At 37.8% G+C, this 24,671-nt stretch overlaps 1 protein-coding gene across 19 annotated transcripts in view; it reads left to right on the top strand.

Annotated features, from left to right (window-relative positions):
- Nucleotides 1-12,903: 12,903 nt before the first annotated feature.
- ABCC9 (ATP binding cassette subfamily C member 9) overlaps nt 12,904-24,671 on the top strand; it is a 76,466-nt gene continuing 64,698 nt past the window's right edge. For 10 of the 19 annotated variants that reach the window (XM_072042230.1, XM_072042216.1, XM_013102924.5 and 7 more), the window contains exons 1-5: nt 12,905-13,123; nt 14,482-14,519; nt 20,673-20,838; nt 23,444-23,585; nt 23,951-24,072. In XM_072042230.1, the coding sequence (XP_071898331.1) occupies nt 20,694-20,838; nt 23,444-23,585; nt 23,951-24,072 (409 nt within the window). In that variant the 5' untranslated portion in view covers nt 12,905-13,123; nt 14,482-14,519; nt 20,673-20,693. Of the gene's footprint in view, nt 13,124-14,385; nt 14,520-20,672; nt 20,839-21,904; nt 22,014-22,540; nt 22,758-23,443; nt 23,586-23,950; nt 24,073-24,671 lie in introns of those variants that run through there. The other 9 variants (XM_072042195.1, XM_005023005.6, XM_005023003.6 and 6 more) reach the window with 9 other exon arrangements.

Raw genomic sequence — 24,671 nt, 5'->3', positions numbered from 1 at the left:
AAATGTACATCTGTTTTTCTGATGGGCCAACAGGAAAAGGAATGCTATATGTCATATCATGGAACCTTGTTGCCATGTTCCTGTTGTCAGAAGGCAGCATCTTCTCATGACAAGTTGTCTGTGCTGAGGCCTTATCAGAGTGCAGGCCTTTTGGGCTTGACCTAAACATCACATTACTCAATTTTACTGCTGAGAACACTGTTCTGGGAGCAGTGTCCAGGGAATGGTGTTCTTCATTACCAGTACAGTCTATTCCTTTACTCCTTCCTCTGCTGTCTCATCTGGTGCTCTCACAAACATATGTTTCCATTCATACTGTGTTCATAACACTCTTAATATTTATTTTTTTTGTTACAAATCTCTACAACTTTAGCACACCAATCACTCATTTTATCTGTGTGCTGGGTCATTAAACAGTTTATCTGCCTGAGTCCATAAACATCCTCAAACTACAGCCTCTGTTTGCCTGCAATATATGTCAAAACTATTTATGAAATACATGTTTATTTTACACATTAACAAATTCTTCCACTTGAAACACAGGAATGTGTGTATATTTCCTCCTTCTTGTCTGACACTGACCATCCCTGACTGACGCTAATGTTTTTGGTCTGTCAAGTGCAGTGCTTTTGCATATTCCTTCTCAGCAGAGGAGAAATCCATTATTTGAAACCGTGATCTATAATCTGAACATAGCTTGCTTTATTTGCATCTGGTCTTGAGCAACTTATACTTTTCTCTATCTAACAGAGTAGATTTAATTATAGATTCTTATAGCTTATACTCTGCTATGTCTCCTGAAACTGCTCCTGTAACAGAGCCTGTCACGACCCTGTGTAACCCGATTGACAGCTCAAAGCAGCAGTGGCAGCTGGTGGGAACAGTGCCATCTAGTGACATTATTATAACAGCATTAACACCATGCCGTATTGAAGCAAGTAAAACCAGCTGAGAAAATCATCGTCAGAGATGGAATAAGAACTCTGCTAGATTACCCTTCTTACTCTAACAATGATGCTGATATATGTCCATTGGGAATTTAATAAAATTACCAGCTGTTTTTACTGTAGATATATTTCCAGGCAGGCATCTATGATTATTACACAAGAAATAGCTTCTGCAGATGCCATTATTCTATTACAGTATTCAGTTCCTAATTACTGTATTTTATATTTGTTTTATGGTCGGGCTGAGTTGGATTTCCTATTTTTTACAGACTAAAACTTTCAGGTACAGACCAGATGGTGGTTTCCCTTTATTAAAATGAATCACTTGTACACGCATGTTGCTCTTCTTCCTTTCAATGTAAACACCCTCCCTGTATCTAGGCCTCAAGCTGGATGGGAAACAAGTACAGTAGAGTGTTGTTGTTTGGACCAGTTCCTATTTTCAACCTCATTGCTGGCAGATGACCCACGGAGCAAGCCCTAGATAGAAAGCACATGCGAAGTCCGAAAATCATTTTGCAGGGTCAGATAAATAGTCCTCTTAATAATTTTCTATGAGCATGTGAATCACAGAAGAGTGTACAAAAGATCAGGCAGAGATCAGGGTCTCCTGATACTACCTTTGTAATTCATGCTGTTAGGAAATCTACTTCCCACTCCCCATTGCTTACGCAACAGCCGATAGAGTCAGAAAGTTCTTATTTCTCTCGTGCCCCCGTGTTTAGCTAACTGTCTTCTCAGACCGAAAGATATTTTGTGTCATGTTTCTGTAGGGTCACTTGCCTCAGCGCAGCTGCTGGGAGTATTACAGTGCTCAGGTCTGCACGTACAATCTTCCCGTTTCACTACAATGGAAATTTTTGAAAGACGGTTCTCACACTCCAACTAATCAGTTAGTGAGTAGTCATTTTGGACTACCCACACCAGAGCATGAGACACATTTCATGCATAATTGCTGCTGGGAAGTCAAGTCATTGAGTATGTGTTTGCAGAAGCTAACATAAAGCCATATATCATTTGGGATAGTTTTTACTTTTTCACAAACCTCTCCTCTCCCCCAAAATGTACTGTGCTGATTATGGATTAAAGAATCATTTTAACTTGATAATAAAGACAGAGCACATTCAAACATATGCAATGTAGTATGATTTTATGGATTTTTTTAAAATAGTTTCAGTCATGCAATTTTAATTGATTTTACCCTGATTTTACAGATAGCTGAGTTGACTAGTATGGCCAAGAGGTGATTAGAATGACCAGGTACCTTAAGCGACTCATGTACTCTCCACTTTTTCCTTGTTGTGTCTTGGAGAAGCGTTGGACACACAAATTTCTACTTTGTAGAAAGAGACATTATCTATTCATCTTATTGTCTCCCATCTTATGATGCAGTTTTCTTATACTTGTCTTTGCAAGGTTTTTGACATTTTTCAGTAAAATCTCTGAAAACATCTCAGGAGTTTTTGATAATGTGGAACTAAAAACTTTAGTCTGTTCTACCATGTAACCTTAAATTGTCTTTCAAACAACATTAAAAAGCCTGGTCTTTTAAAGTTTTCTACGCTTCATTACAGTGGTCTGCTTTCAAATATTTGGGCTACAATTTGCACGTATCATGTGTTGTATACTATATCTTAGAGCAATTTTGGAGATTCACAATTGTTTGTTCTAAGTGATCCAAAACAAAGATCTCTGTTCAAGCACAGGAGTGAGCTTTCTTGGGAAGACTAAGGCAAATCAAACACCACTTCTATACAGTGTTTCTGAGGAAATGATTCCTGAAAAAATAGTAACTATTGACAATACTGCACCTACAGGGATCTATGTGGTGCATGGTGGTACTAATTTAATGCTAATCTCTTGCCTGTTACAGTACTTGAAATGCATTACATCTTCTTTAATGTCAGTAATTGTTAAAACTACCTGAAAATTTATATTTGACATAGAAATAAGGATTATTCTAAGGTTGGATTAGCTGTGTCTCAGGGAGAAAGTGCACAGATGGCTGCAAGGGGATGCCATTCTGGAGCTGGAGCTCCTCCTGGTGCTGACCATAGCCACGCTGACCAGGACAATTAGCATCCAATTGCCCTGTCAACCATTTTGCTCTTCAGGCTAAATTGTCCATGTAAATAACACTGTAGGCTAATTTTCACCATGTCTTTCTTCCCATTTTCCTTAATGAGCTACTCTGTTAGCTCAGACCAATAATTTTTTGTATCCATTGAGGTGTTTCTTAGAGCTCAGAGGGAATGGCACCCATATGGTCTGACAGCAAACACTGTTCATAGAGAGAAGGAACCTGAATCATGTATTGAATGAACATGATGCTTTAGCTTCTGAAATTCCAGCAACCTCAATACTTGCTTCTAAAGGACTACAGGAGAATGTTGTAGATATCTGCATAAGATGGTTGCTCTATCAACATGTTTATTGGTGGTAGTTGATAATGAAATACAGAACATTTTTCATAAGGGGACTATTCTGCCATTGTTACAAGCTTTATAAATTTTCATGGTGAAAGCTGAAATGCGTATTTACAGGACAGAAAGCTTTCTGAACAAGAATCCTATTTTCTACTGGTTAACATGTATACAGAAACTGGGGTAAAAGCAGTGGGAATATAATCTATTGTAAAACAGTATTTCAGTTTGTTTTATTTATCAGGATTGCACTTTATGGGCTTCCCCAGACATAATTCAATGTGTTAGTACATTAAGTAACTCATTCCTCATGTTCATATTCTTCAATTATTATATATGTCTCTTTATAGCTTTGTAAGTTCCTCAGAAAATGTGATTTTTGCAGATGCCAGGAATCAGCATCTCCTCCCAACTTCAGTGGAAATGTACTTAACAGAATTAGCATTTGTTGTTAAGGAGGGAAGGTAAGATTTTCAAAATATGGGGTTAGTATCCAGTATCCTGAAAATGTTTAAACAAATGTTGTAAGAATGAGAATAAGAATTTTTCATGTGTAAGTCTTCTCACAATTTTATCAGACTTTTCATCTCAATAAATATGAGATATCAAGGACCCACAAAATTCCAAATATTAGGTTTTCCAACTTTTTTCTTTGCATTTTGCTACTAAAAGAAGGAAGGAAATAAAAGTTGGGGGGGGGGGAGGGGGGAGAAGAAGATAAGAAAAAACAGATATTTTTCATTAGTAAAAAGGATACAAAAATAGTTTGATTTTTTTTTCTTTTAAACTAGCAAGACAAAAGTTTTTCAAAGGACAATTTCAATCAACTCTTTTTGTCATGGATTTCCTAACAGCTAGTATAAACCAGCTTGATTAAACACTAGTTACCGGGGTGAATGGTAAAGAGCAGAACAAGGTATACTTTACAACCACAGGCAGCATATGAATTTAAGAAACTTCAGAACACAGTTGCCATGCAGTGGACCTCCCTGTCTTCATCATTATTCTGTTATTTTCTGAAACTGACTAAATTCCTTTCTCTTTCTTTCAGTCCAAATGAAGCCACCTTATCTTACAAGGGTGTCTGCTAAATACAGGTAAAAAGGGGATGAGCAAAACCATATTTTTCCTTAAAGACACAAATGCTCCTAGTCATTCTTTATAGTGTCTCCACTTTCTCTTCCCTTCACAGTGTAAATAAAAGACTGCACATATGCATCAGTTGCTCAGGACACAATACAATCTATGAAAAATGTATTGGACATGCCACATTCCAGTTTTGTGAACTCATATTTCTACCCAAGATTTTCTGAAAAGGGACAAGGGAGTTCTGCCTCATGACGATATCACTTCCTCTGTTCAGATATAACATCATATGTATATGATTCTTATATGTAATGGCTCTTGCTTTATGTTTCAAATGCAAAACTGCATTATACTGCTCTCAGATATCCCTCAGACACATCTAGCAGTTAGGTGCTGCAAGATGGCACACAGAATCTGTCTCATTGTAGATAATAAAACAGCCTTCAATTTAAAACATCTGCTGGGTGATAACACATCTACAAACCAGATCTGGATCTGAGCTGTGCAAATGGGGTTAATTTCTAATTATGGCTGGAATGACAAGCAATACATGACTTAACATGTAGTGCAGACTCACATACATGTACTAGCTTGCTTCCTGAGATAGCTGGGAGGAGGAATAAATTAATTCATCAGAATAGCTGCGTTCGGGATTGTGTGCAATCAACTTACAAACTGACTCACAAATGGAAAATTTGGCTAGAGTGATTCTGGTCATGGTTGTTCGATGATGTCCAGATTGCCTCAGCATGACAGCATTTTGTATGCAAAGTTACAAAAGAATCCGCTGGTCCACTTGAAATGAGGTAGTGCTCCCTATCAAGTCGATTACTGTTGCAGGGACAAGATGTAAAACAGAGAATGAACACTAGTGAAAGTCTGTTTAATTCCCTTTTACATTTCTCAGACCATTTGCTTTATTGCAGCAAATATGATGTAAATCTCCCTGAAGTCATACTAATAAATCTTATGGTGTCTGCTGAGAGTCTGCCTGGAAGCATTATATACCTCACAGTGTTCATTTTCTACTACTGTTCTACAGGAACTGTTATTTTCACCCCAAAGAGTCTTTTATTTTCTACCATTTTGTGCCATATGTTATCATGTTATTGCTGTCTTGGAACTGGACTGAGTTGGGCTGTAATAATGTTTCCCACTTTTTCTGTATTTATACAATCCCTTTGACGATGCTGTCAGACTGCTGTCACAGGATCATGACGAAGTATTACAGAAGTACTTTAGATATACCCTAATGAGGAACTTTCAGAAAGTGTTTTTGGAGAGTCTATGGGGATACCATTCCTTATGATGTGGTGTTTCTACAGTGTGATGATTGCTGGATAGTTTAGGATATTTTGATTTATTTTGATTTGAGGTCTTCTGTGTCTTCTGATTAGATATTGTATTCCACTGCTGTGTCATTGGCATATCCTTCTGTACAGAAGTAGAATTATTTGAAATTAATCTTAATGCTTTTAGCTAAATTCTTTTACAGATTTTAATCTGTAACCATGGGATTCAATAATGTTCTCTGTGCTGTAAGATAGACTTTAAACTTGTTTTACCATTTTCAGCAAAGGTCATAGATGGCATCAGCAAGGAGAGAAGATGAAAAGGTCACAGATACAGGATACTAGTCTTTAGTACCCACTAGAAACAGAAGTAGTTGGTAAGTCAAAAAGCATTTTAAGACCTGAGATACTACACTCACACTGCAGCAGTTAAATTACCTAGATGACATATTATTAACTCAAACACAACATAAAGAGTGACCACAATTAATTTAAATATATTTCAAAATTGCATTTTTTTATAAAAGTGAATTTTAATAGAAGTCTTTTATTTTATTTTTATTTTTATTCCCCGAAATTTCAGAGACTGGACTACTGGACTATGAGGATAGTCCAGAATAGCATATGGGAATAGCAAGAGACTGCACTACATATCTTGCGTTGGAAAAAAAAAAAATAGAGAGAGAGTGAGAAGGACCTTCTTAAGCATTGAATGCATCCTCTTATGGTAGTGACTTTTACAAGAATGTATAATATCTGGTGGAAATAACAAAACAAATGCTGTATTTTGGATACAGCAGATGTCAAATTTTAGGGTTAATATAAGCAAATATGGACTCTATGTTTTCCTGTAGAATGTATTTCTTATAAATCTTTCTTATTTCTTATAAATCTTTCTTATTTCTTATAAATCTTTACTTGCATTTATACATTCATGCTAGCATAGAGCGAAATACTGCTCAAGTATGAATAACAAGTTTCAGAACTAACATCAGAGATCATAAGGCATATTGGAGGAGGCTTGTTCTACCAGGTCTAGTAAAAATGGTGAAGATGACTTCTATAAGATACTTGTCATGATTATTACTCTTTTTATCACATTGTAAAGGACTCTTTTGCCATATTAAAAAAAATAAAAAATAAAAAAATAAAGTGGACTACATGCAAAAATATCTTGTGTTGATAATTTATTTCCATACCTCAAAGAAAAAAAAAAAAAGAAGAAAAAAAGAAAAAAAAAGAAAAAAAAAAAAAGAAAAAAAAAGAGAGAGAGAGAAAATAAAAAGATACAGGGTAGAAAAAGATTTTTTTTAGAAAAAGGTAGAATTTTCAAAAACGTTCCAGTTATCTAGATTCATAATTCTCATTTCTAAATGTATCATAGAAGCAGGTGTCCACTTCACTAATTCTATGTGTGTGAGAATTACTTAAGCCTAAAACAATCATACAGACTCTCTGTTAGTCTATGGAGTGAAATCACTCCATAGACTAACAACTTCAACTGTATGAAGTTCATACTTCAACTGTATGAAGTTCAACAAGGCCAAGTGCCGGGTCCTGCACCTGGGGCGCAATAACCCCAAGCAGAACTACAGGCTGGGAGAGGAATGGTTGGAGAGCTGCCAGGCAGAGAAGGACCTGGGAGTGATGGTGGACAGTCGGCTGAATATGAGCCAGCAGTGTGCTCAGGTGGCCAAGAAGGCCAACGGCATCCTGGCTTGTATCAGAAACACTGTGACCAGCAGGGCTAGGGAGGTGATCGTCCCCCTGTACTCGGCTCTGGTGAGGCCGCACCTCGAGTACTGTGTTCAGTTTTGGGCCCCTCGCTACAAGAAGGACATCGAGGTGCTTGAGCGGGTCCAGAGAAGGGCGACGAAGCTGGTGAGGGGCCTGGAGAGCAAGTCCTACGAGGAGCGGCTGAAGGAGCTGGGCTTGTTCAGCCTAGAGAAGAGGAGGCTCAGGGGTGACCTTATTGCTCTGTATAAGTACATTAAAGGAGGCTGTAGTGAGGTGGGGGTTGGCCTGTTCTCCCATGTGCCTGGTGACAGGACGAGGGGGAATGGGCTAAAGTTACGCCAGGGGAGTTTTAGGTTAGATGTTAGGAAGAATTTCTTTACTGAAAGGGTTGTGAGGCACTGGAACGGGCTGCCCAGGGAGGTGGTGGAGTCACCATCCCTGGAAGTCTTCAAAAGACGTTTAGATGTAGAGCTTAGGGATATGGTTTAGTGGGGACTGTTAGTGTTAGGTTAGAGGTTGGACTCGATGATCTTGAGGTCTCTTCCAACCTAGAAATTCTGTGATTCTGTGATTCTGTGAAATAGTGAAATATCCAGAGGGGAATGAGTTCCCAGTATCTTATATGCTTGCTTTACAATGAAAAGCAAGCTTATCTTCTTTATATTTATATTTTCTATTTATTTATATTTATATATATTTCATTTATATTTTCTTTATAGAAAAAATATATTTTCTCTTCAAATTCTGTATAGATAGTCTAGGCAACTAGCTAAGATGTAAGCAATCAATTATCAGCTATCTAACTCTAGGTTAGGTGAGTTCTGTTTTCTGGGTTCCCCTTTCAGGAGTTCACATTGAAATTAGTCACCTAAACATCTTTTTGTTCCTGTCTATGATGTATCTAAAATCCAAAATTTGAAAAAAAGGGGACTTGTGAAGGCAGGTGGCTGGTTGATTTCTATGGGAGAAAATGATTCTCTCCCTAGTTTAGTCTTGTCATGTTTGCAAAAAGGATAAAATCAGATCAGAAGGTTTGCTGGTTTAGAAGTGAAATGAGATTTTACGGTCAACATGCAAGAACAGTCTAAATCGTCCAATGTCAGCCCCAAGGACATAAATTCAATACAGCACAAATAAAAACAAAGAAAACACCAACACTTTGCTCCAGCTCCAGCCAGACATTAACACACAACATCCAGAACAGTGTTGTCATTTATATTTGTGAGTCTAAGCGTCTAGTAGACTTTATATTGTAGTAAAAAAGACTACTTTATGAAATTTAGGATCAAACACCTCTGTGCTTAAAGGAGATGCAAGTCTTCTGTTGTTCTTGACAGACTCAAAAAGCCCTCCAGTATTAGAAGAATAGCTGTCAGGTTTTGTGACTTTTTTTTTTTTTGACTAAAAATGTGTAATTTTGAATAAAAATGTTTAATTCAAACCGTACATGTTTTCTTGCCCATGTGACTACCCTTAAGTACCTTTATCAAACAGAACAAATACAACTGGAGACCTAAAAGTAATATTGTGTTTAACATTTAAACATATAACTAATTTTTATGAATTTTCCTAGTGCTTTACTTCATATTTCTGGGATCTGAGACACTGAGACTCAGCTAGTCTATCTCATTTTTGCTTACTGCCACTTTCTAGTTAATGCTCTGTGTACAAAGGCATGTTATTCAAGTGTTCCTGTTGCAACTTAGAACTTTCTAACTCTTTATGTGGTTGGACTTGTGTTTTTGTATTCATATAAAAACTACTTGGGGCTGGAAGTTTGGCAAAACAATGTGAGGAAGCATCATGGAAGGATATGCTAACAACTAAGTAGTAGTCCAGACTTATGCTTATGAGCCTTGTGTGGGACAACCCAGATACCTGCAGCAGTGCAAATCTCTTCTGCGGATAAACTGCAATTTTGCACCCTGATTCAGCCAAGATTATGAACTACTGAGATGAGTGTAGCATTGCATTTGGTGCCTGGGACTTCACTACTGCACCACTTACACTTAGTTGTCCGTCAAAAGATCAGAAGGATGGTACATCCCTGCTCAAGTCATGTGGCTGTATACACCTTTTATAGTGATGAACTCCGAGGTCTGGGATTTTCTTGTAGTTCTCCATATAGAGCTCTTTTCCACTTAGGTTGCTCTGTTGAACTTTTGCTGTATATATTTTCCACAACACTTTTCCCCATAGAAACCAGGAATAATAACTTTTTTTTTAAAGCTGTGGAAAATATTTTAAATAATGCTAAGCTTCTGGTGCTTCTCCTCTCCAAGCTTAATCACAATAAATATTTAAAAGGGACAGAGAAGTTATTCAAAGAGCAGGCTGCATTTTCCATTACATTAAAAAAAAATTAAAATAGAAAATTGACGTTTTGGTACTTCTTTAAAGTGTTCTTGGCAGATCCATTTTTTGAGATAAAATTAAAACGAATGCAGTAAACCTTTCTTTTATTTTAAATAGAACTGTAAGCATAAATACAATTAATCTTGAAGGTGTGTCACTCTGGTCTTTTTATATGATGGCAAGAGTCCTGACACAGCACTACTAAAGGATAGCTGCTGTGACAAATTTAGAAGTAAGATAAAGGCTTGATATGCTTTAGCTTATATAATTTCCTCCTAGCATTGCCTATGTAGCTATATTAGTGTAAGACTCTGGTACACATAGGTTTAAAATAAGTCAAGTAATTTATCCATACTTTTTCAGCTGAAGATCCATGAGAGGTTTTGTGAAAAACAGCTGGTTCAGTGTCAACAGTTCAAACAAAACCTGTGTGTATATGTGAAACAATGGTGATTTCAGCTCTTTGCCTAAGGAATGGGAGAGACTGAGGGCTTGTATGCAGCTACCTGAGTTGGGCTAATGAGTAATAGTTCTTTAAAGGCCAGTTATTTGATTGCTAGTGTTCGTGGGCCATGAAGTACGTGTTGAGGGATGTCTATGGACTGGTCTGCAATGTGGGAGAGAGCTGTACTCAGCAGAGACTCCACATATTGCAAAACAGCTCGTTATATGAACAGTGTCCAAAGCACAGGTACCCTCTGCTGTGTGGAGAGTTAAATAATCCAAGACAATTAGAGTGGAAAGTGCTCAGCTGGGAGCTGTGGCAAATTAATCCACGGCTGCAATGGATTGTATTCACAAAGGTGAGTGCTATTTCATGAAAACGTTTTCCCACTCCCGCTATTCCTTCACCATTTCAATTCCTTCAGGTTGAGCCGGTCAAGCATGATGCAAGCCTGCAAACAGCACAGAAACTATCGCCAGCATGTTAATGGGCTTTGGCACTTAATTTTGCCTGCTGCGAGCCAGCAGCCAAAACTCGGCGGTTTCGTAAGATCTGCGCACTTTCCCCCCAGAGTCATCAGGTAATGTGGCTGGCGGCGCTGCGCTCTGCAGCCCTTCAGCCCTGATGGCTGCACACCCGCTCCCCGAGCAGGGACGGCAGCGAAAGACTGGGGCCTAGGCCAGGGCTGGGGCTGGGGTTGGGGCCAGGGGGCAGCGGCCCGCAGTGGGGGGCGTCCGGGGGCTTCTGAGCAGTGGCTACAGGCATTCGGGAGGCGGGCGTGGGAAACTGGATGGGAGGTTTTGGGCAAAGACACCTAAAAATCACCCCATTTTTCTCATTTAGTTACAAATCCGAACGCATCTTAAACCATTTTGCATTCCTTGTTATTTATTTATTTATCTGGCGAATCAAGAAGCCCAAACGCAAAAAAAAAAAAAATCATTCTGGATCAGAGCAGAATGTTTTCTGACGTTTTAGAGCTTTCCGCTCTCCTTAATCCTTCTAAACATTCATTTAGAAAGCATTTTAGCTAAAAATTAAAGCATTCAATTGGAAAATAGAAAATGAAACATTCTGGTAGCTGCTACATTTATTTTCATTTACTGTACCCTTTTTTTCCTTCCTTTTAAAACAGTTTGATGGAAATGGGTGAATCAAATTTTCATGTTTTAATTAAGAAAATCTTTCCATTACTTTTTTCCCCTTGTCAGAAATCACATTTTTTATTTTTTTTTCCAAAACGCCACATGATGGGTTAAAGATTTTATTTTGTATCATCTTTAATGAAACATAGATATATAACAGAACTCAGATCCTTTCCCCTCAAAGTTACTTTTTCCTGAAACACTAAATATTAATATGTTTGAGGGAAGGAAAAAAAAAAAAAAAAGGCAAGTAAAACATTTCAAGCGCTGTGGAGGATGGTCAAGGACTGTCTCAGTCGCTCAGTGTAATGGTGTGTTGATGTTTCAAGTCAGTGCGATATATCAAAAGGCAGTACTCTTTTTTAGATCTGAGGGTCCCACTTTTTTTTTTCCCTATAGTCATAAGGTAAAAAAATAAAAAATATATAAATCTCAGAAAAAGGAAAAGGCTGGATTTGCCAAGATTTTAATGATTCTGGCAATATTTGGCCCCAAGCATTCCCCTGCATATTCAGATCACAGTTTTCTGTAATCCCTTTCATAGCATGAAAACACATTTGACCACAATCCATTTGAGACCATCTGTTCCCCGCTGATCTCAGTGCAACCCCTGGATTCTGCTAAGTCTGAGCAAACTTTGTACCAGAGGCCTCTAGCTCTGGTACCCAACCCCAGAACCGCTGTGCTTGTAAATGCTCTGAGTATTTATGCCAAACCCCAGGTCTAGCCCTAAGAACTTTGCCGTTTTTGGCCTCAAGGTGTATGGCTTGATAAAATGAAGCTATCATGACAGAAAAATCTGAACCTTGGCATATCTTGCTTCAATGGCACTGAAAGAAAATAGGCAACAAACCAGCCTTTAGGCTCTCGAGGACCTCTTTAACTTTAAATAAAGAAACATACGCAATGTAGCAACTTCCAGGGCTGCCAAAAAAATATTATCCCTTATAAATAAGGGCAATTGTATGGAAAATTATATCCCTGGAATAAACATAAAATTTACTTCGAATTTTATTTCAAGATTATTTGTTTTCCATCTATTTCAAAAGAAAAGCTATCCAGTGCTTTAAGTGATAAAAAAGTGGAATTTCTTCTATATGTTAAGTGGGAGAGTCTGGAGGGATCTAGGTTAAAGTAAAATATCTGAGTAGACTTATGCTTTCTCTTTTGCTCAAGATGATGGACAATGTACAAAATTATGTTGTCAAATTCAAATTAACCAAGCTTAATTCAAAGGAATTCAAAAACTGAAGCTCCCATGTCTGCCAAAAGTTAGACTACCTTGTCCAAATCAATTATTTCAGGATAACCATCTGATAATAGCCTGCGCATTGCAATGCAGCCTCTTGGATTCTTACCACTCCAGCGAGTAAGAATGAAAATAAAAGCAAGCAGAAGAAATCCCAGGGGACTGTAGCTTCAGGCGGCGAAAAATTGGTGCTTCTTGCTTGCCTGTCTCTTCCCAGTTTCCTGCCCCCTTCGGCGTGTGAGAAAGACAAGCAGAGTTTGTGCGCTTTGGAAACTCGATAGGAGGCAGCAGCTGATCTTCCCATCACCAGCCTAAAAATAATCCACTCCAGGGCTTGGAGCTGCTTCACTAAGTGGAGGAAAATCCTGCCACCGGGATGATATTGATCACATAGCACAACCGAGTGAAAATTTGGGTTGGTATTTTGTTTTTGTGTTTGCAAAGGTAAGCTACAAAGTTTGCTCTAACATTCAGCAAGCAAGCGGGGCATGCAGTGCCCCCCCCCACCCCGTCATCCCCCACTAACCGTCTCCTCCTCCTTCCCTTTATATCTGTGGGACAGGGCTGCTCCTTGTTCTTTCCTGGGATTACAACTCAGATCTGTTTTCCTTTTCCTTTTCCATTCTCAGGCATTCTCAGGCTTTACAGTCCCCTACCGCTGATGTTTTCTTTGCTGCTGTGCACAGGGTTATGTTTCTTTTTTTAAACCGTCCTGTCTTAGCATGTGGAGTCATAGGTTTTGCAGCAGGCAGCGTAGCACGCCGATGGTTGAAATTGCATTGTGTTAAGGAGCTTACCAAAAAAGAAAAAGCAATGTCTTAGATGTGTGAGAGCACTGCAGATGTTTGTGTGAAATGCTTTTCAGCGTCAGTATTGTGTTTAGCAGCCTTGGTGTTGTGATTTTCTCTGTGTTTGGGGCCTGATCCAAAACCCACTGAAGTCAATGAGATACTTTGCTTTGACTTCAGTGCAGTTTGGATCGGGCTGCTGGTATACACCAGTTAGTGATGAGAATGCTGACAAGTATCAGAAATTCATCACCTTAAGGCCCAAGGTAACTGGGACAGTGCTTAGCAAGGAAGCAGGGTATATCTAGGGTAGCTGGTCAAAGCCGAAATAGAAATGGAGAAGTTTGGTACAGGATCATTTGGGGTAAAAGAGATTTTAAGTGGGCAGCACTTTTTTGCCATTGACTTAGCAGAACTCTTTGCAAATAATGCATATCTATGGATTGCAGATTCCATTATATCAGGTGCTTTTAGGGAGGTAAGAAAAAAGAATTAATAGGTTTATACCTGGAAAGGAAAATGATTCAGAGCACTAACTGAAAATCCATGGCAAGTTAGGCCTTCCATACTGCTTATCCAACCTAAAAATAATTTGATCTTTTTTAAATTTTCTCTGTGAATTTCAGGAAAGAAGGAAAAAAAATCTTGCTTTTGTAATGACTCCATTACTGAGAAGTTAAAAACCAACTACTTTCATAAAACTCGCAGCATTTTCTCCATCCTGCATCTGTATGTGTACACATATGCATATATATATATATGTATACATGTATACATGTGTACTTGTATATATGCATATATGGGCATATAATGCAAATTCTAAGACCAAAAAAATATGAACTGAGACCCAAGTATGCTCTGTAAGCTGATGTATTTTAATCAGGAAGTGCAGCTATTGATTTTATTTTATTTTTTTAGGCAACTGAACTGCTGAAATAAATACTTTTTTAAAGTTCCATATTTCCCCCAAGCAAGGTCCACCTGAGAACTGTATTTATGCTGTTTCCTTTACAGTCATATCTTGCAGAGCGTGCAGAACAGTGATAATCCAGGTAAGATAAAACTCTTGAATATGAAGATTTTTAAGCCCAATTTTAAAGTCTTATTTTAAAGATAATTAAAATGTATTTATCTTATTTTATTTATTTATTTATTTACCTATTTATTTATTTATCTTATTTTAAATATAATTAAAATAAATTTTAAAGATAATTAAAATGTCTGTAACTCAAATTCTTAACAGTTTTGCACTCAGTGAGGCTATTCTTATTGTTTTTATGGAAATTTACATTATCTGCCATTTTCCCATTTTATTCTTTTCTATACCTTATGTAAATTATCTCAGGAATTGACTCTATGCATTAAGGATCCCAATTTCAATTTGTTAAAATGAGATTTGTAAGTGTTTAGGTTAAATATTACATCACATTCATGCTTAATTTGTTGTCCTTTTACTTTTTTCTTCCCAAAATGCTTTTCTTATTCACAATGAGTATACATGTATGTTCCTAAACTCTTTTGTACTGATTTCTGTTTATTATATTATGACAATGTCTGTACATCTTAACTCAGAGCCAGAAAGTCTCAGTTTGCCAGTGATGGAGATTTTTTGATGAAAATTTAAATGCTTAAAGGGCATAAACTTTTTTAGCTATTTCATTGCAGGGTGAGCTGCTGTTAGTTCACATCCTCATTAAAGTAAACCAACAAGGAATCAGATTGCCAAATGATGTCAAGGAGAGATGAAACTGTCCACTGGCACCATCATGGACTCATCCTCCTGACTGCTCTTTTCATTCCTCTACTCTGTGAAGTTCTGCTCATTGCTTTAGCTTGCAGCAGACTGTTTGCAAAGGGAGAAAGAAAAAGCACCACTGAAAATCTGTAACTAGTTCTACTGTTTGCAAAGACTGAAGTTAAACTGAACAATTTGTCATTAATTTTGAAGCACAAAGGCCTCTCATTGTACAAGTGATAAAACAAAAAATTACCAGGTATTTGGCAGCCTTACTGGGGCTGAATGTAGCTGCTACCCTCAAATAGTATGCACTTGTTATCCGAAGATCTTTATCACATTACTGCATTTCTCCTGACTGAAATGCTAGGTTAAGCCTAGCGTGCTTGCCAATGTTATTATAAAGTATAGCATTCCTACTATAATTATTAGTAAAGCAAATATATAATGATATCCTCACTTTGGTGCAATCAGCCCTGCATAGCTTGGTGGCCTACTGTATTCAGCAGAAAGAGGAATTATCTCTGGGAAAGCCATTTTTGTAATAGCCATAATACTGTTTTCTGAAATGAGTGTTAGGATCTCAACAGGCATCCTGAAAGGCTACTGCTACTTGATGAGAAATAGTGGTCAATAACTTCAGATGTCCAAAAAATTTCAAAACAACTTGTTACCCTTTCATCTGTCCTCTCCTGAATATTTATGTCTAGGTTATGCATTCTGTTGTTTTGTAGTGGCAGTTGGACTGCTCCTGTTTATTGCAGTCATTTCTGTACACTATACAAAGCCATCTGCCTGTAAATAAGCCTTCAGCTACAAACACTACAAACTGAGTAAGAACTTAGAAAAAAGGTCTTGATAATTCATGTGAGAAAAAGAGGTATGTGTGCTTTCCAGAGGCTGTCCCTTCCTTTGGGACACATAGGTAAAGATTTGCTAAGAAACCAGTGGACATTTCCCTGCTGTGCTATTCCCCATGACTCATAGGTCCTTGAGTTTGTCCTAAATGAGCTAACATTGAAATTGAAGTATGGCAGCTGCAACAACTCAACACTGGTCTCGTCTCAGGCTTGCAGCGAGCAGAGCTTCTTGTCTTGGAAAGAGTACCGTGGTAATAGAACACTGTTAACTCTGAGACTGAGTTAATATTTTTGTGGTTCCCCATTGGACCTTGTAGAGTACAGCAAAGCAGGCAGCTGCCTGGAGCAGCAGGCTGCCGGGGAAGATAAAGCAACCTGGCTTTGCTGCTCGATTCAGCTACATACAATTCCAGGAATTAGAATCTCCATGCTGCTGCCAGTGTCACCAAGGATGGAGGCTTGGCACGCGTAGGAGGGCAACTGTGATAACGTCTCTGAGTTGCAACAACCTCTGCTGTTCTCTCTACCATCCCTTAACAACAGAAATCTCCTCAAATCTCTCCTCATGTGGCTCTGCAGCCCAGCTTTTCCTCTTTGACCTCTCACTGCATACATACTGCAGCCTGAAAAATTTGTCTCCACATCTTTGGTAAGGAGAAAAGTTAGCTTTGGCTACACTGTGTGGAAAGCTTGAGTGAACTTTGTATTCTGACTTGCTTAGAGCTAACTCAAAGAGCTTCAACATGGCTATTCATTTCAGGCATAAACTGTTTTTCAGTGTGGCCAATATTCTGTCTTTGGCAATGATAAAGAACTGGTGCTTGGGAAAAAGCATAAGAAGTCTTTGGAGTATTTAATTATGTTATAGCATGATGCTTAGCACTGCGTGAAACAAGCAGCACTTCCTCATTTAGGCAATATACCTCTATCCATCTCTCTATAGGTCTAGTTCTAAATGAACCCTACCATAACCTTACTAAAGCCAATGGAAGAAAAGTCTAATTATTAATGAGGAACCCAAATTTGGTCAGTGATCATTCATAAATGTGTTTCATCTTCCTTTCTAAATCTGTATGTAGTTTTGATGAGTTTTAGCAGTAGGAAAAACTACAATTCTTGATATTATTTCTAAATTTGATGTTCTTCCATTTCACATTTTTATTCTGTGAAAAGAAACTTTATGGTATTACAGAACAAGAGGGATTAGTGCTTTCTCATTCTGCCTTTTATCGGTTATATGCAGGTGAGATCTTCCAAGCTATCTTCATTTCCAGAATCATTTTTTGACTCAAAATTTTCAAATGTGCATCTGTGCATCTCCAAAGCCTCCTATGTACATGAGTTTTCCAAAAGTCAGAACTAGGTCTAGTGATTTGAGCCACATGGGCAAAACTGGGCTGATCTTATCTGATCTGATACCTTCTGCACCTGAAGTGGATGCGAAAGGAATGCTGAAGTGGTTTGTTGCTCCCTGTGAGGGACAATTATTTCTCTGCCTCTAATGTAATGCAGTATATTTTCGTACATCACTATTCAAGACACAAAGAACAGCTAGCAGCCTGTCTTCAAACACCAGAAAGCATCCACGAAAGCTGGCATGTACCAACAGATGCAGCACATCTCCTCTGTGGGTCCTCCATTCACAGCCATAGTTCAGGTCTAGCTCAATGACAGATGGACAGTTGGAAGGAAGGAAAGGAGGACGGACGGATGGATGGACAGGAGGGCAGACCACTGGAATATTAATGTTTCCTGATGATCAGAATACTTTAATAGATTTTAAGCGTTAGGAGCATTAATAATGGTGGTCTCTGGATGTGCTGATTAAAAAAGAAGTATTTTCTGATTTAGTAACTTGGGAATTAATGGTCAATTACTTTATTTCATTTCATTGACAATGCAATCTTTTTGACCGTGTTTTTGTTTGTTGGTTGGTTTATTTTAACAAACTAACCAACCTAGACTCTGATTTCTCTCATTTTAAGAGAAGAAAATTAAATTCTAGCTCTTTGAACCTGTAACAAAAATGTTGTAAATAGACTGCTTATACGTATCTTGAAAATGATCATCAGTATGACAGACACTGTCTCTCTGTATTGGTGTTAATGATAGAAACAGATTCTTTCCTCAGCTCTATCAATGTACAAAGGATGGTTGTTTTTAAGACAGTATATTGTTGGACATACTCCACCATAAAACTGAGCATAGCAAAGGTGTTATGCATCTTTCTTGACAGCTTCTAGGGACCACTGTTTGAGGTGTCATAAGAATCCTCTAGAAACTGATGGTTAGGTCCTAGCTAGCAGAGAGCACTCTCCATGCAGATAATGGCCTATTCTTCCATGGGGACATCTACTGCCTATATTCCATTTCACTTCCAGAAAAATAGGAAGAAAGAAAAAAAAAAGGCAAAACAGTTTCCCTTAGCTTCTCTTGGACACAGTTTTAATCCTTTCTCCCAGATTTATATTTGACTAGAAGCCAAAAGCTACACTTGAAGTCAGTGATTCAGTACTTGTTTGAACCCAGGATCCCCCTGCCCTTCAGTACCAATCCAACCACTAGACCACAATAGCATCTTATGCTGTCTCAGAAAAGAGCCCTATTTGTGGGAAAGGGAGGAAAATTCCCAGCAGAACTCCCTTGGACTTCTGACCTTCGATAAAAATGAGGAAACAACACTTCTGATTTTCAAGAGATTATCATTACCATTTTGTTTCTCTTAAAGGAGACATGTCAAGCTTTTACAAATTAAAAACAAACAATCTCCTTGTAGGTTTTTTTTAAAAAAGTTATTTGTTTGTTCTGTTAATAACTCTACAGACTATTTAGAAAGAATTCATGAATTCAAAGGAATACTTATTTTGCATTATTAAACATTTAGAATTTTGAATATATTTTATATTAAAGTATAATGTCAGATTGATAGTGGTCATATCATACTATTCATTTTGGAGATTGGGTCAAATTCTCCATCAAATTTTGTTCTACTGAAAATTGGGTGGGTTACCCATCATCTGTTGCACCACAGTAAGTACATGAATTCATGTTTGCAGAATGTGGTCCACCATATGACCCTTTGTTATGCTTCACTTCTGGTAAATCTCAATCCACGAATCCCTGATATGTTTGGAAAAGGGGTTGCATTTATCACATTCTTTTCAATTAAACTCCTTTACATGTTTCAGTGATATATTTCAATATGGATTACGCTTTCTGGACCCAGAAAAAACTACTTAAAAGCAAAAAGAGGGGATTAGCAGAGGTTCAAAGTGCTTCTTTGATCTCTGTATTCTTTTGAAGATCTTTGTATTTGTGTTCTCTCCAAGGTAGTACTTGAGTAATTTATATTTACCTTGTCATATTTACCGTTTTTAAACAAGTAAACCGATAAAACTAGTCTGAACTATCTAAGGAAATAAGGAAAGCATTTTTCCTCATTGAACTAAATTTTTATTTTTTAAATTGTATTCATGTATTTTTTGCATGTCTTTATCGTCCTGAGTATGCAAAACTCATTAATGCCAATGTTATTACAGAAAGATGCATTCACCAAAACATACAATATACTTCGCTGAATTAAAGGCATTCTTTTTATTTAGCGTGTAAAATTTGAAAAACAATGTTGTAAGCAGATAAGTTTACACAAGCTATTCTACAGCACTACATTTCTGTGTATAGGTTTTGGGAAAAGAAACCAGCAATGAAACATTTTGGTGGCAATCTTCTTTGATCTTCCTATAAAGAAGAATGAATAAATAACTAATGCACAGGGTGATAAAAGCCAGAATCTGGCCATAACTCTGGGTCATATTGTGGCCCACACTCTGCAAGCATGAACGCGTGAGCTATCTTGGTGTACAAAGACAATCTCATAAGAAAACATGGAAGCCAGATAGTGGCCTAGATGAGGCTAAGCATGTGCATAAGGATTTGCAGGATCAACAAGCATGAATGCTGATTTACTGCCCATGCAATCTTCAATACAACCTACTTCGATTAAGTAGGTTTGCACTTTGTCTGGAATGACTAGTGTATATGATCACTGTTGTTCAATGGGACAATGAAAAAATGCAAAATATCAGGGAATTCAAAGCTGCCAAACAAAAGGTTCAATGTGCTTGCACTGAAAATGTGCAACAAATCTTATGAACAGAAAAGTTGCGCAGAGAGTGTTGTCTCATCAAAGAAAGAGTAACACACAGGATTCAGCTAATGTGAACTTGAGTTTTCTTACTAGAAGTGAAAGTATTTTTTCTCAAAAAATTCTTGTTCTTTTTCCACATCCTCTTATGAATATAGAGCACTTGAAGTCTAACTCTTGTGCATATAATGAACACTAGAAGACATTGCACAGAATATTTAATTAATGTATATTCGTTTAATATATTTAATATAAACACGGCCTTCTTTCCAATGTGCTTGTACTTGAACAGGCCCCAGAGCATTTTCAAAATACCAGAAATTTATTCTTTGTCAATTGCCCAGTGTGTTCCTCATGTATCTCTCTCTCTCTCTCTCTCTCTCTCTGTATGTAGCTGAAAGAAATGTTAGCAGTCTTGGTAGTCAACTCTTGCTTCAACATGTCTCCTGTATTCTCTTTTTTGTAGTAGCCAGACCTTCTGGAAGCCATGAGGCTTGCATTTTGTGGTAACGACAATGCTTCAGCCTATAACATCAGTGCTGGTGTTCTTAGAAATGTCTGCTTTGTGGATGCCCTCAACTTGGTTCCCCATGTCTTCCTGCTTTTTATCACCTTTCCAATTTTGTTCATTGGTGAGTTATTCAGTGGAGCTGTGCAATCCTACAAACACTTGAGCATGTGTTTAAACTCAGACATGTTTACATGTGCTTGGAGGCCTGTGGTGCAAACTGCTGGATGCTTTGTATTTGATAATTTTTAAAAAGAAGAGAAAGAGTGGTTTGATCCAGAGGACCCGGAGCAAACTCACTTGACATATTGGGGATTTTAGATACAAATCTGAAGTAAGAAACAAGAAAGATGGATGAGAACCAGAAAAAACAGTTTGAAATGCTTTGAAACTCCTCTGTGGAGAGGCTTTCTTCAGATTTGAAATAAGCAACTTGCAAACTTTGTTATTTATAGATGCTAGAAGACTTAAGACAGTGGGTCTGAATTCCCTTGAAGTTATGCAAATTTTGGAGAATATCTTGGATCTAGCAGTAGGAGAAGTGTAGGAAACTTTTAGAACAATAATTATCTCTTTTGTCAATATTTGGAAGCAAAGGTAGAGCAAAGGTTACAATCTTTGCCTATGGGAATGAAAATAATAAATGATAAATATTTCTGGGCTAAGTGGGCCAGTGAGCTAAGACACTTAATAACTAGTGATCAAAGCTATCGTAAGGTTCAGAGACTGAAAGCTAATTAAATAATTAAACGGGGGAATAGGAAACAAATTTTAACAGAAGAATAATTAAAGACTGGAGAAAAAAAAAAATCAACAACAAAGGTTACGGAGCACTGCATCCAACAGAAATCTTAATATCAATGCTGGATCTTTCTCTGAGGTAAGATGCGAGCCATCCTTGAATTACAGGGCTTTCTGCAGAAGTGTTTGAAACTCAGTACAGGGTCTGAGGGCTGACGTTATCTTTTACAACTTTCTGTGTTGTATCAACTTGTAGCAGGCTCCTTTAATATTTTTACAGGTATTAGCCAATTAATTTTGAAATAGTATTGCGACAACTAAGAATTCACTCTGTTTTCTAACAATGTTAGACATAAAACATGGTAGCTTAAATTATATGGCATGCAATTATATATGTGTGTGTGTGTGTATACAATTCTTTCTTTTCTATTTTGTACCATGATAAACAGGAGAAGTAAATGTTGGACAGAGCTTTAAGAGCCAGCTAGAGTCCACAACATTGACTGAATCTAAAATTGAAAACTGATGATGAAATGTGTGCAGATTTATGTGCAAAAGGTAATAAAAATGAAAAGCAGTTTGGAAGAGACAAAGATAAAAGCAAGGTCAAAGGAAGACATATTTGACTAGGAAAATCTTTGGAAACTCTGGAGAGTTCTTGAGTTAGACAGGGAGAAGAGAGGATATTTTGGTCCTGCAGTACTTTGCATATTAAAGGATGAAATGGTGATAAACTGATGGTTTCCAAAAATGAATAAACAGGGGTTCTTGTGTATGTCTTAGTCACCTGATGAGCCCTATGCATTATGAGACACTACCTCCATCCATAGTAGGGACTTAGAACTAGATGAGCCTTTCCAACCCAAACCTTTTTATGATTCTATCATTCTGCGATCCTTGTGTATCAAAGGTATATCCTCAACTTTAAATTCAGTTCTGCACCATCTGAAAGAAAAAGATGGAAAGCTCATATCCTAGTTAAAAATGTTTTTGTTTGTTCGTTTGGTTGGTTGGTTGTGTTTTTATTTCTTTACTTCCCCTAAAAATTGGTGTTCTTGAGTTTCTCTCTGTGAGTTCCAGAATTTGCTGTATAGTAAAAGGGACGTGTACGGACCAGAGCATTTAGACTGAATGGTTCAGGACATGCCTGTACCAGAATGGGAAAGGACAGAGGACAAGTTTCCTTACAAAGCAACATGCAAGAAAGAACTCGACACCATGAGAGACTAACCTCTGATCAAACTTCAGCACCTCACAGCACTGAGACGCCTGTCAGGTCCCTGGTGTCCAGCTTGTTTTCAGGTTACTGGCTTAGAGACAATCTTCTCTGAAGAGGATAGTTGATATCTGAGGTGATGAAACTGCAATAGGCTTCAAATTTAATTCATTGATTAAATCAGCTGAGTTCTGGTAGCCTAGTGGGAGCTTCGAATGCACAAGGCCAGGCTGCAGCAGAGGAGACTGGGAAATGGCTGCCTGGTATCCCCTGAGATAGTGCTCCCAGCCAGGCCTGAGAGAGACATAATAAATTTTATTTGTTTGAAGTAAATATATCTCTTTGAGGCCTCATTGGAGGATGTATTTTTATATCAGTTGGCAGCTTTGCCTGCTCTTGGTCTGTGGCTGGGAAAAACATGACGACACCACCATTTCAGTTCTGTCAGCCCCTGTCGTGCGAGGGAGAGACCGAGATATTCCTATTGTCTTTTTCATCTTTGTTCTTGGCCAGGAACCTCTTCTCTTTGATTGCTATTTTGGAAAGTCTGTTGTCCTGTTGTCTGCAGGGTCAGATCTAAATTATGGAGGGCTACATGGCAACTCAGACACTCCTGGGTCACAAGGGTAGTAACAGGTCTTGTAGCTCTTCTATGATGTTGATAGTTGATTTGCTTTTCAACTGATGAATCATGACTACGGCTTAGAATGGATAACCAGATCTCTTGCTGGCTGAATGCTAACTTTCTTCCTTCATTAATATTATTTTCCAGGCTGGGGAAGCCAAAGCTCCAAAGTCCAGATTCACCACAATACATGGCTACACTTCCCTGGACACAACCTACGGTGGATCCTGACATTCACTCTCCTGTTTGTACATGTGTGTGAAATAGCAGAGGGCATAGTTTCTGATACGTAAGTGACAGTGATGGGTGGATAGCCAAGCTAATCAAATTTGTTAATGTACACTGTTAACATGTGACACACTTGCTAGTATGTTCTAAAGAGTTGCTTTTTTTCCCAAAAAAGATGGAGCATCAATTCAGAAACTCTTGATTTCAATGGGGTAATGAAATGACTGTTCTTAGATAATTGTTATTCTCCTCTCAAGCTATAACAGTAAGTAAATATTGACAAAAATTAACACATACACATGGAGAAAAAAATGCTACTAGGAAAGTCGTATTTGTCCTCTTAAGTAGTTTAACAGAATACCTAGCAATGTAATATTGGGGAATAAAGACAACAGATTCACTAACTTAAACCTCATTTATTTTCAGACAAATGAAATCTCGCCATCTCCATCTCTTTCTACCAGCTATAATGGGATTTGTGGCTGCTACTGTATCCATAGTCTATTATCATAACATTGAAACATCTAACTTTCCAAAGTTACTGTTAGGTAAGTCTGAGTCTGATATTTCTGTACTCTTACAAAAAGCAGGTTAGCCAAAGTCAGCTTGCTTAGATTGAAAAGGAAGATGAAATCCAGAGGAATATTAAAAGTAATGTTCTGCTCATAGAACTACTATTGCTGTAGGAGTTACTACACCTTTTATTAGGTACACAGAGAAAACTATTTTTAAAAATGATCACAAAAGGGAAAGCACAGTATGCTTATAGTATTTCTAGCATGAGCTTTTAGGTGTTCTTTTTTGACACTGCTCATTAATTTTGGGGAAAAACTTATTCAACTCAAAAGGGCTATTTTGAAAGGCCATTTTTAATAGTAATCTGTTCACAAGCCATCCTGTGCAGATGGCTGTTGTTTCTCAGCATCTATTGCAGCTTACTCTGCATTTATCCAGTCTAATGAATGCCATCCCTTGCTTTTTCCAAATACGATTGGCAGGTAGGGGGTAAGGAAGGTTTATCTTTGAGAAACACAGCTACCTTGTATTCATGACATCTATCTCAGTCAGCAGGTGGTCAGAAGAATTTGACTAGACAATGAAGGATAATGTTTCATGGAACTATACTGTCCAAATTACCTGTATCTCA

The sequence above is a fragment of the Anas platyrhynchos genome, chromosome 1 (assembly GCF_047663525.1).
Source record: "Anas platyrhynchos isolate ZD024472 breed Pekin duck chromosome 1, IASCAAS_PekinDuck_T2T, whole genome shotgun sequence".
Lineage (NCBI taxonomy): Eukaryota > Metazoa > Chordata > Aves > Anseriformes > Anatidae > Anas > Anas platyrhynchos.
The sequence above is the reverse complement of the archived record's forward strand: the minus strand, read 5'-3'. Positions and strand labels throughout refer to the sequence as shown.